Source organism: Triticum urartu, chromosome 5A (genome assembly GCF_056163025.1).
Source record: "Triticum urartu cultivar PI428250 chromosome 5A, HENAU_Tu73, whole genome shotgun sequence".
NCBI lineage: Eukaryota > Viridiplantae > Streptophyta > Magnoliopsida > Poales > Poaceae > Triticum > Triticum urartu.
In genome coordinates, this window is record NC_141877.1 from 599,374,300 (window position 1) to 599,386,603 (window position 12,304).

At 45.7% G+C, this 12,304-nt stretch overlaps 1 protein-coding gene across 1 annotated transcript; it reads left to right on the top strand.

Annotated features, from left to right (window-relative positions):
• Positions 1 to 544: 544 nt before the first annotated feature.
• Positions 545 to 12,081, top strand: LOC125506141 (putative B3 domain-containing protein Os03g0621600). The gene is made up of 9 exons (XM_087521974.1): positions 545 to 795; positions 1,866 to 1,985; positions 2,083 to 2,161; positions 8,930 to 9,061; positions 9,538 to 9,854; positions 9,932 to 10,058; positions 10,453 to 10,924; positions 11,016 to 11,296; positions 11,540 to 12,081. The coding sequence occupies exons 4-9, from the start codon at positions 8,942 to 8,944 to the stop codon at positions 11,909 to 11,911; spliced, it is 1,689 nt and encodes a 562-aa protein (XP_087378100.1). The 5' UTR covers positions 545 to 795; positions 1,866 to 1,985; positions 2,083 to 2,161; positions 8,930 to 8,941; the 3' UTR covers positions 11,912 to 12,081.
• The last annotated feature ends 223 nt before the right edge of the window (positions 12,082 to 12,304 follow it).

Consider the following 12,304-nt stretch of genomic DNA (forward strand, 5'->3'; position numbering starts at 1 on the left):
GCAACCAATAAGTTTCAGGGTACAACAACAACAACCACAGAGGGTTTAAGACTAGGCAAGCGGTAGAAGATGCTTATGCCAAATTTGTGCGAAAGCAGGCATGCAAGGTTGAAGTTGACAAGGCGGCGCCACACTTTGGGGTGAAGACTTTGATCATCATCATGCAGTTTCTCGCCATTGGAGTGTTGTGGTATCGGTGTGGTAGCTGTGATCATGCGTAAGGTAATTTCACCACATAGGGTACAAAGTTAGCACACCTGACATCCTGTGTGCAATCAAACAGTGTGCTTATGTGTGAGCTGAAACAATATACAAGCAATCAAACAACTCGTGCAAAGCTATCCCCTAATACGGGCAAGCAAGCAAAATGTATGAAACCAAACGAGTCGTAGACGTTGGTTTCTAGGCTGTTCCAGCTTCGTAGAGCCAAGTTGGGCTGAAACGGCAACCAAACACGCCTTGTATCTCGCCGTCCCGGGACACAACACCTGCGCGACCGCAAGCGCACTGGAAGGATCGCGACCGCCACAGCCGGGCACTACGACACGACACTCCCACCTCCACGCCCGCGCGCGGAGGACGAACGAGGGAGGCTCCGGCCCTGAGATGCTCGCGGTGTTCGACATGGCGGTGGCGCCGAGCCCGGAAGGGCTGCAGCAGCCGGGCGAGGCCGGGCACGGCGCGGAGGGGGTCGCAGCCCGGTTACGAGAGGCCCGCCCGGAAGCGGTCACCGTCGACTTCGGCGGCCACCGCCATGGCCTACTCTTCCCACGGCCAGAGGCCCTTCCTCCCCAGGTGAGATCACGGGATTCTCCGTTGATTTTGTTTCCCTCGTGCCCTGCGTTCCTGCCTAAATCCACGGATCTACGGTGCGTCAGCGTCAGCTGCAAGCCTGCAAGCATGGAGATGCCCGAGTATGATCTCACATAAATTTTGCCCTCTGCCGTGAGGAACTGAAGATTCATGGTGTTACTGTCGCCATGGGCACATTATGTTACTAGTAGTTCATCACATGGTCTGCAACATGAGAAGAGTCCTGTCCTGACAAGTTATACCTCGCGCTCATTTCTGCTGCCGAGATCAACCTCGTCATCGAGGCCTACAGAACCCTGAGTAGTGAGAGATATGGATGGCAAATTTATCCTTGTGCTCAGTTCAGTCTTTGTGGCTGCTGTAAGTGGATATCTGGGTTTTATTTTGGTACTCGATTCAGTTCAGTAACGTGCAAGCTATAGTAAATCTCGTCGACACGAAATCGAACCACGATAGCCAACTTTTAAGATTGCAATTGTGTGGTTACACTGAACTTTCCACCTCAGTTATTGCAGATTCGCAGCACAATGCGTATTTCTTTTGGAAGATTTTGATATGTCAGTTTATGTATTGTCTTTTTTTTCTGTTTCTTTTTTGTCACTTGCCTATCGTTGCTAGTAGCGATGTTTATTCAAGCGTCAGTTGCGTGTGGCGGTTTCGATAGGACTCGAAGTATGTCTGCCCCACTTTGGTCCATACTCCTACTGAACTTTGGGGCTGCGTTATACAATGTTCAGCATGTTGCAATTAGTACTCGAAGTATGTCCCAACGTTCAATCTTATCTCGTCTTTACCTCTCCGGTCCAATATGCCTTCACATAACAGACCATGTTAATCGAGATCAGACTAGATGTCACCAATGCCCTCTGTTATTTCTGAACAAATCTTCCTGCTGTGTATCTGGCATTCTGCATGTCTGCATTTCACATCAATGCGACAAACAAAACTATGTCATGTTCATTCATTTATCCTTAACCTATAACTGTAAAGAAATTAATTGACTTAGTACTGTAAAGAAATTAAACTTATATTGCCTGTCCATTTTCCTACAGGATGCTGATGGTGGCGTCCATTCTACTGCGGAGTTGATTCGGAGGGTCACATTGTAGTTTCCGACGATGATGAAATTGTGCAGAACGCTTCTGGAAAATCCTTTGCACCGTTCCCCAAAGGTGTGCCTAGATTGCAACCAAGCAAGCAAAGATGCCAATCATCTCTGTATTCTTTCTCATTCTCTGATGGCCAACAGTCGATTATTTTTGTTGACAGGTTTCTTCTTCACGACTTTCTGGGACTGCAGAGCTACGAGCATCCTCATTTGGTGCCGAGGGTTGACGGCAAAGGGAAGGTATGCGGCACAACTTCCCAGTCGATACACAGGCCAAGAAAGATACCACCAACTCGTACCGTTTTGTTTAAAGTTTCCACTCCAACAAAAAAACTGCTTTTTCTTTGGAACAACATACGGAATTGTCGTCGCTCTGCCTTCTTGATCATTCTACCATGATTCGAAAATATCATTTTTTATACAACTTCTTAGAAATTTATAGGATGAGACCATCACAAAAAGTAGGACAAACGATATTTGTTAACGGGATTAAACAATCAACGCTTATATCCTAGGGCATGATTGCACATAGAGGTACTAAATTGGCGGTAAAGCCCACTGAGGCCACTAGATGCATCTCGGGCATCACGTGCTCGGACTATGTCTTGGCCGTACCGATTCCTATTAGGAATCGCCTACGGCCGAGCAAACCGAGCTAACCCATCAACACATTCGTTCACCGCCGTTCTTACGTCGCTATAGTTCGCTCGCTCGATCCTTTTTTTTTCATTTTCTTTGATAAACCTCCGCGTTTTCATTAATTTTGTCATTGGTTTTTCAATTTTCCTTCATTATACTGTTATATCTTTGGTTTTCATTGATTTTCTTTGGGTTTTTTTTCCTTTCTTCATTATACTTTTGGTTATTTTTTCTTTCTTTCTTGGTTTCCTTCGTATTCCTTGATTTTATTTACTTTTTTGTTTCTTTCTTAGTTTTAATCAGTTTCCTTTTTTGACACATGTCTATTTTTTGTGAGTGCACAATATTCATCTTTTAGCACACAAGTGGAACATTTTTTGATACACTTTGGACATTTCAAATACATAATGTACATTCTTTTCTTAAAATAAATGTTTGAAACAGTTTTTTAATACATAGTAACATTCTTGGAATACATCTTGTACATAAATTTATTGGAAATAAATATTTTTTAAACAGCACGAACATTTTTTATATGTATAAAATTTTAAAATCTCCAAGAACATTATTTTGGAAACACATGAATATTTCTTTAAAATGTCACCTGCATTTTTTAATTAGAAATAAACATATTTTTACATTTGTATAAATAATTTTATAACAGGTCACAAACATTTTTTTATCATGGTAAATTTTCTTTAAAATGTCACGTACCTTTTTTAATGGTAGGATACATTTCTGCATTGGACGCAAACATTGTTTTATAATGTATACACTTTTTTTCTAGAATGTCTACAAGCATATTTTGACGCTCATGAACATTTTTTTTAATTGTCACATACATGTTGTGAATGTATGAAACAATTTTTTGTATTACGCAAACATTTTTTTAACATTTCACAAACATTTTTTAATTGTCACGTACATTTGTTTTAAATGTGTGACATTTTTTAAATATCACAAAGAATTGTTTTACACCTGATTAACATTTTTCTATACACATTAAACATTTTCTAAATACATGATTAACATGTTTTCAAAATTTTATGTAAAGTGTTTCTTTAGTATACATATTAATTATATTTCGAAATATAAACAAAAATAGTAAATAAATAAAGAAAAAAGAAAACACAAATATGAATTAGATCACAAATATCAGCATGACGCGGCCATATGGTTACCGGCCGGCTCAGCGGCGGCTCCGACGACCCTGTGAAAGGAATCGCTGCGGGCGGCACATAGGTGCGTCTGTCATCACGTCAGAGTCAGTCTAGTCACCTTCGCGTGCATACAAACCATTGCCTTCAGTTCATGGATGTTGCGTTGAGCATATCCGTGTCTGAGTATTTTTTTTTTTGTGCTGCCTCATGGTGTATTTATCACAAGATGTACTTGTCCGATCCATGTACAATTCAAGATTCTACGGTGTACTATACTTTATACTTTAGTTCCATTCCATGGACGGCTGATTAGGTGTGTCAGATAAGAATGGTATATGTGAAGTATCGTATGTATAGCCGGAGTCGTTTATTTATACAGTATAACTGATCCGGATTGTATGTGCTCTACTTCGTCACCTAAAGTCTGACTATGCTCTTAAGTTTAATTGACACCGATTCCAGTAAGGTAAGCACCAGTAATACTCCCTTCCTTCTGGTTGAAAGGGTCCAATTCAAAAATCTTCCCAGTCAAGGACATAAATTTTTCTGTTTACAAAAGCACTTAATTAGTGTGCTCGTTTTTCTCAAAATATTATTTTCAACAATGCACTAATTACAACACATGCATGTGCGACCATTAAATGACCAAAGACTTTTACATGCATGAGTGAGTTTCCAGGGACTTTTGTTTCCAGGGACTTTTTTGTGTAGGGACTAGAAAAAGTCTCGAAATATGAACATATGATGGTGAATAATAAAAATAAGACTAACAAAATGGAAAACAAAATGAGATACTCCCTCCGTCCTTGAAAGAGTTCAAACTATCTCAAAGTTTGATCAAGTTTGTGCAAAAATATACGAGTGTTTGTGAAACCAAATAGGTATATGATGAAAATATATTTTTATCGTGAATCTAATGCTACTAATTTAATGGCATAAATGTTGGTGTATTATTTGTTAAATACCGTCAAACGTAGAAAAGTTTAACTTTCCAACAAAGTTGGAAGTACACTATTTTACGGACGGAGGGAGTAGACCCTTACTACCTTGCGAACCAACTTTTGGTTGGATGGTTAGGACGACGGTGGTATTCCTAGCCTATCAGGGTTCAAGTCTTAGACTCGACATTTATACTCACATTTTTCTGGATTTATCTGAGTCTTTTCGGCGATGTTCGTTCAGTGGGAGAAGATGTTCCCGTTGAGTACGAGACGCTTGTGGTGACCTTATCAACCTTAAGATACTATGTCGACTATTCTTTGGGAGATACTCATAGGGGTAGGGTGTCCATGCGTGTGTGTGTGTTCATAGGGGAAGTGTATGCTTGTGTATGTGAGCGACATCGATTGTACTGGATTCTAAAAAAAAGACCCTTACTACCTCTGTGTTGGTTTATTAGTCCTCGTCATATTTTGGGTCAAAGTTTGACCACATATTTGACTGAAAATATTAATGAATGCCTCCAAAAATTGTAGTTTTGGATTCATATTTGAATGTAGTTTTTTATATAATTTCTGCGACGTACAGTATAATTTATACTTTATAAGTTAAAATCATATTCAAAATATGACACGACGTACGAGAAGGCTAGTTAACCAGGATTGGGTAGTAAAACGGAAGGGATGGAGTACTAGTCATCATTAATTTCAATAAAAGGCAACCCATTGGGAGTTGAAACAACAAATGCTGAGGTGTTGAGGAGGAGGAGGTGGACTATTAGTACTGCTGGAGGAGCTCTCTCCGGTGAGCGTCACCACTCACCACCTACTGGCATAGTAGTAGAGGCCAGCGGAAGCGGAAGGCAGCGAGAAGGAAAAGAAAAGTGGCATGATAAGCAAGGTAAGAATCGCTAGATGTAAAATCTAAGGGCATCTCCGGCCACGCCCCCAACAGGCCCTTTCCAGGCGTTTTTGTCGCGCCGGTGTCAAAAAAAACGATCCAGTCGCGCCTCCAGAAACCTGTTTTCCGCCGGCTCGGGTCAAAACTGGTGCCGACGGACCCAGACCAAACCCGGTGCCCTGGGGGCGCTTGGTGAGCCGGCACAAGCGAAAAAGGCGCATGGGTCCGCCCTGGCGGCGTCCCGAGGGCCTTTTCCCACCGTTTCTTGACGCTTTTCCCTCGCATCCCTCCCGCTCGCTCGCCTTCCTCCCGTCATTCCTTCCATTTCTCCCGCCAAACCCCCTCCCACTCGCCTTCCAGTCGTCGTCATGCCGCCGAAGAAGTACGCCATGCCGCGCGCGGCGGCAACCACGACTGGCACCGTAGCCCAGCCGAAGCAGAGGAAGCCGAGGGCGCCGCCATTGAAGCCACCGGGCATGTCGAACGCCGAGTGGAGGGTGGAAGTTCAGCAACGCGACGCAGTCGCCGCCGACCGGCGGAACAGGGCCATCGCCAAGAAGGCCCGCGACAACGTGGCGCGCGCGGCGGCGTCCTCCTCATCGGTCGACCACGCGGGGATGATGAATCCACCCGTCGTCAGCCACGCCCAGTACGCGCCCTGGGGACAGCAAGGCGTCGGATCTCCATGGGGATCGTCGTCGCCCGGCTATGCCGACGGCGACGCGCTCGGTGGGTCCAACCCAAACGTGACCTTCCCCCATGGTCACCCCGCGACGCGCACACCCTCGCCCGCCTTCGTCGGCGTGCAGTACCCTTCATACAACTACTCGCCGCCCGCCTACGCGTCCACACCGACGCCCCATCTCCGTCGTGGACCGCTGCCCTTCTCGCACCTCGGCGACACCGACGACACAGGAGCCGACATGGACGACATCATCGCGACAGGATCGACCGCGGCCACCGCGCCTCCCGGGTTCGCCACCCAGGACGAGGTAGTGGATCCCAGCGGCGACATGGAGGCCGAGCTCGGCTACGTCTACGGCGAGGACGCGCACGAAGCGCAGGAACCCGAGGAGGAGGAGGAGGAGGAGCCAGCTCCTGATCCGACGAAGGGGCGCCAGAAGAAGAAGCGAACGGCTAGGACAGGCGAAGCGCGCATCAAGTGGACGTCCAAAGAGGAGGAATGCCTCGCCGAAGCATGGAAAGTCGTCTGCCTCGACCCGACCACCGGCACGAACCAGAGCTTCGAGACGTACTGGGACCGCATCAAGGCCGAGTTCGACGAGCGGAAGCTCGTCGACCCCTACTTCAAAGGCGTCTACATGCAGCGCGGCTCAGAGGCGATGGCGAACCATTGGGGGCATATCCAGGGCGCGTGCAACAAATGGCATGAAATCGTCGAGGAGGTCGCGGCTCGCCCGGAGAGCGGCGCCAGCGTTGAGGATCAGGTACGCACGCCGTTCACCCGCATCTCTTCGTCGTCTACGCCCGCCGCCCGCCAACTGTTTGATCCTCCGTGCAGTTGCTGCGCATGTTCACCATGTATCGGCACGACAACCTCGACGCCGACTTCAAGTTCCTCCACGTCTACAAGCGCATTGACAAGTGCGAGAAGTGGGCGGAAGTCCGACGTACCCTCGACAAGGCCAAGGAGACATACAAGCCGGACGCGATGACTCCGGGCGCGTCAGAGGGGCGGCCGAACGGCCACAAGTTGGCAAAGAAGGGGAAAAACGCCGACGCGGCAACCGCGCGAGTGCAGGAGCCCATCGAGCATTGCCTCGCCGACGCCCAGGCCCGGGCCGTCCTACGTGAAGAGAAGACCGAGGCGCGGTGGTCGTCGCTGATGACGAACAGCGCCATCAAGCTCGACCTGCTCCGGACCAACGTCGACCTGCTCCGGACGAACGTCGCCGCGAAGAAGTGGAACACCGACATGGCTTTTCTGATGGGCGGGGCGGACATACTCTAGAGCAACGACGAGCAGCTCAGGGCGTGGTACATGGCGGAGCGCGGCCTCATCCTGAACTAGATGCAGACGGCAACGCCGACAACGCCGACGATGCCAGCTCCCGCGCCCACGGCCGCACGGACGCCAAGCCCGAATGATGCCTCTACATCGCCGCCCAGCAGTACCGAAGCCGCGCCGACACAGCCCAGCACCGAAGCAGCTCCGACACCGCCGAGCCCGCGCACACCGACTCCGCCAACGCCTGGAGCCGACCCCACCGAGTGATTCGTTGCGCACGCGAACTTGCGGCGTGCGGTGCTCTGTTTTTTGTAACGCCAGACTACGTCCGATCGCCGGATTTGTGGTGTCTTTTGTGAGCGGGAACGACCTAGTTCAAATTTCCCGCATCTGGGGGTCGGCGCTTGGGGGCGTGACTGGGAGCTAGGTCGCCCCCAGGGGCCGAACTAGCGCCGGCACGCCCCCAGCCCGCTCTATTTAGGCGCTCTGGGGGGCTGAACGGCTGGAGATGCCCTAAGCATTGCATTCCCAGTTCCCAGTCCCAGAATAACTCTTCGAAGTGGCTTCTTTCGATTCAGTTGTCGATGGGGTTGGTGATTCTTTCTGAAAACCCTCTTTATTAGTAACGTGATCGACGCAAGTACATTTGTGCGTGGAGAGATGAGATTGGGGAGGGTGACGGCGACGTTCCGATGCATGCCGGTGGCCACGCCGTGTCTGCACTGCACGCGCTCTCGATGGGGGAGCACTCCAACACGCCGAAGAATCAGCCGCCGGCGTGGAGGTTGGTGCCGGAGGATCGGGGGTTTTTTGCAGGTCACCACGTCCAGCAGCCAGTTGGCAGAGGGGGGGTCCGATGGACCATGGGGACAAGGATAGGAGGCGGCGTGAGGTTGGCGAGCTTGGACTATCTCAGCTCGGCCAGAAGAAACTGGGTTCGTGGAGAAATCTTCCTTTTCTCTTCAACCATCAAGGATCAAGCCTTTTTATTTTCAACTTAAGAAAGAATCAACCCTAGCCACCACACAGATCTCCTTCTCGCTGGCGGATTCAGTCTGTCTCCTTCTCCCCCATGGCCGGTTTCAGTTGACAGGAGGCAGGGGAGACCATGAATCTTCATAATCTTCATCAAGGGGCGTTCTTTTTAAAGCATGGACTTGCTTAATACTAATCTGTCCCATAATGTAAGACGTTTTTGCAGTTCAATTTAAACTGAGAAAACGTCATATATTATGGGAGTAGTATATAACTTGCGACCTTCGAAAAATAAATAAAAGAAAGAATTAAAAATCCAAATTCACACTGAGGATACATGAAATTGGGTTAAGTACAAGCCTTCTTATTGTTCATGACTTCATGCCATCTTACCACCTGCCACTGTAAATTAATTTTGCACTGCAGAGGGGCTGCTAGATGGGCACGTCTTTTGGAAGCTGCAAGCTGCAGGATGAGCAATACCAGTACTACAAGAACTTGGATGATGAAAAGAAGTATTTCTTGGTGCTTATGTTGGGTGATTTCCAAGATGCGATGGTAACCCTATTACCCCTCTCTGCATTTTTAAGACAAATGATGTTTGTACAAGTATCTAGTACTTTAGTTCTGTTATTAATTCAGTCAATTTCTTGACGGGCAGACTATTCAGTTACTTTACAAAAAATTCCACATAGTTTTCTTTGGGCAATTACAAGTAAGGTCCAGAGCCATTTTCGTTTTAACATGTTCCCTCTTACCTGCTCTTTTCACATGAGAGGTGAGAGTAACTCTTACCTTCTTACCTCTCATGTGAAAAAAGAAGGTAAGAGAGACCATGTTAAAATTGCTCGTTTCTTAAAGATTAAGAATACTAGCAGTCAGATATGAGAAAGGCAAAGACGATACACCTTGATTATAACTATTGTCATTTGGATCTTGCGCATAAACTGTCCGTAAAAATGTCTTATATCTGTCTGCAGATTTTATTTTATTTGATAAAATTAATCTATTAATATCAAGATTTCTTTCTACAGATAATTCCAGAAGAAGTTGTGCGGCGTTTCAAAGGCGAGATCCCAGGAGAGATCAAGCTGGAAACCCGAAATGGTTACAGTCACACCATTGTGGTTGCCAAGTACCAAGAAAAGCTTGTCCTTACAGTGGGTTGGCGGCAATTTGTTGAAAACTATGATCTACAAATGGATGATTCCTTAATATTCAGATACAAAGGGAACTCTCAGCTTAGTGTCATGATCTTTGATAAGCTTGGTCGTGAAAAAGCATTATCGGTTGTTCCGGCTCCTTTTTTGCCTCAGGTCCAAGACAGGCGCAATGAGGCACATGAAATCGGGTGAAATATTAAACTTTATTATTCATGGCTTTATTTCCAGGTACCAAATTTCACTTCAAATGGCTTTTATGCTGCAGGTATTCTCAAAAGATGGATGTGCCTCGGGAAAGAAGAAAAAAGCGGACTGAATATCACTACGCAAACTTGGATGATGAGAAGAAATATTTCTTGGTGCTTATGATGGATGATTTTCAAGATGATATGGTAAATTCATATTCAAATACAGTACACTCCCTTTAATTGGTTACTTTTTTATTTTCCTGAAGAACAATGAATTTCTACTTTCTAGTTTAAATTCTGATGCAATATATATATAGTTTTAGAGACATACACAAACTATATGTAGTTTTGCCACTTTTGATGGTGTCTCATGTTAATTTGATGCGCGGATCGAATCCAGCATGGTAGCACATTCAGAGATGTTTGTTTGCAAAAGGTTTCCTCATAGTTCAAAGTAAAGATACCATGTTCTCTGTATTTCCCTTGGTATGTTATGTAGTCAGATTGAACGTACAAATTTGCTTTGATAATAGAGAGCATCTTTTTATCCTGTTTACGGTCCATTTTTCAAACAATAATATTGGTTGTTTCTCTCCAGATCGTCCCAAAAGAATTTGTTCAGCGTTTCAAGGGCGAATTCCCAGGAGAGATGATACTTGAAACACAAAATCGTCGCAGTTGCAAAATTGGAGTTGCCAAGAACAATGGAAAGCTTGTCTTCACAGTGGGATGGGGGAAATTCGTTGAAACCTTTGGTCTAAAGATGGATGACACCATATTATTCAGATACAATGGGAACTCTCAGTTTAATGACATAATCTTTGATGAAGATGGCTGTGAGAAGGCATCATCAGTTTTTTCGGATCCTTCTCCGCCTCCTGTGCAAGAAAGGCACAGAAGTGCTACTGATACTGTGAAAAGTTCTCATGTTCATACTCAGGCAATTCAAACAGAGTCATTTAGCATAGTGGAAGGGATGCCGATGGGGTCACCATGCTTCAAAATGGAAATGGACAAGTCATGTCAAGACAACAACACCGTGATAAGTATTTCCTCCTGCGAGTCATCAGGTCTCAGTTTACGATTATAGATATACCTTCCCTTGCAAATGATTCTCATAGTTTTATAGCTAATATTTAGTTGCTTCTTTTCTTTGCACAGGAGAATCTTCCTCTGAAGAAGAATATGTAGTACATAAAGTGCCTCGTTCCGATTATGTCAGGAAGAGGAAGGCCGGGCAGTTGAAGGATGCCAATGGAGTGACCACACTATCTTCATTTAAGCAGGGGCAGTTGAAGGATCATTACATTACCGCCCACAAGACCAAACTAACTTCAACTCAGAAGGAAGTGGTGAAGCAGAAGGTCCAATCCATATACACAGAGATCCCCATCTTTGTTGCTGCGATTTGCAAGTACAATGTTGTTGTAGAATTCTTGCTGGTGAGTTCCATTCTTTTAATGTGTGTTCTGCATCAATCATGTAGGTGCCCATGTAAACTGTAAAGTGCTGCTTATGGAATATTAATGAAAACACTGTCTGATAATGTAAATTCATAACCAGCAATCTCTAAATTTAATTCAGGTTGCTTTTTACTATCATACAAACTTAGGAAGCAATTTAACATGTTACTTTACAGGGTTTTCTTGCCATTATCTACTAACTCTTTTGTTCACTGTAAACAGACTTTCCCCAGATACTATGCTAAGAAATATCTTGGAGAGGAGCCACACATGTATCTTCAGCGGATGGGCCGGAAGTGGGATGTGTGGTTTAGTGAAAACAATGACTGTAAAAATCTCAGGAGGGGATGGAGACAGTTTGTAGAAGACCACAAGCTGAAGATTGGTGATATCTGCCTCTTTAAACTGTTGAGCATTCAGAGTAGAACCATGGAGGTCTACATCATCCGTGCAAACGATGCCAATTATCGGGCAGGTCTCCAGAATGATAGTGACCAGGAAGCGGCTTTCCAGGGAGGGGCTCCTGCTCATCATGCGCATGGAGTTAAAACTGAAGCTATGGAAGAAGATGTTGTTGCCCTTGATGGTGCCTGATTGCCCAAGGAAAAAGTCTGGTGTCTGAAGACTCTGAACCAAGCGTAGCTGCTGTTTTTGCGCTCTCTGGAAAACGAGCGATCCTATCGATCATAAGGCCTTGGTTACATTGTAGTAGAAAGTTTAAACTACCCTGGTGCTCGATCTTGCTCCGTATTTTCTTTGTTTTCTTAGCAGGCTAGCCGTGCACGTGGCCTGGAACTCCACTAGTTGTGGTTTAGCTGCTTTTAGTTCCCTTTCTGCACCTATGGATGCTGCCTTTGTGGTTGCAGTTTATTTCGTTATCGTGATGATGATAGTGGAACCCGGCCCTTCATGGCTGTTAAATTTGGATGCTTTCATTTATCGAGATGCCATGTTGCCGAATTCCCTGTCTCGGAGGTAGACTGGTAA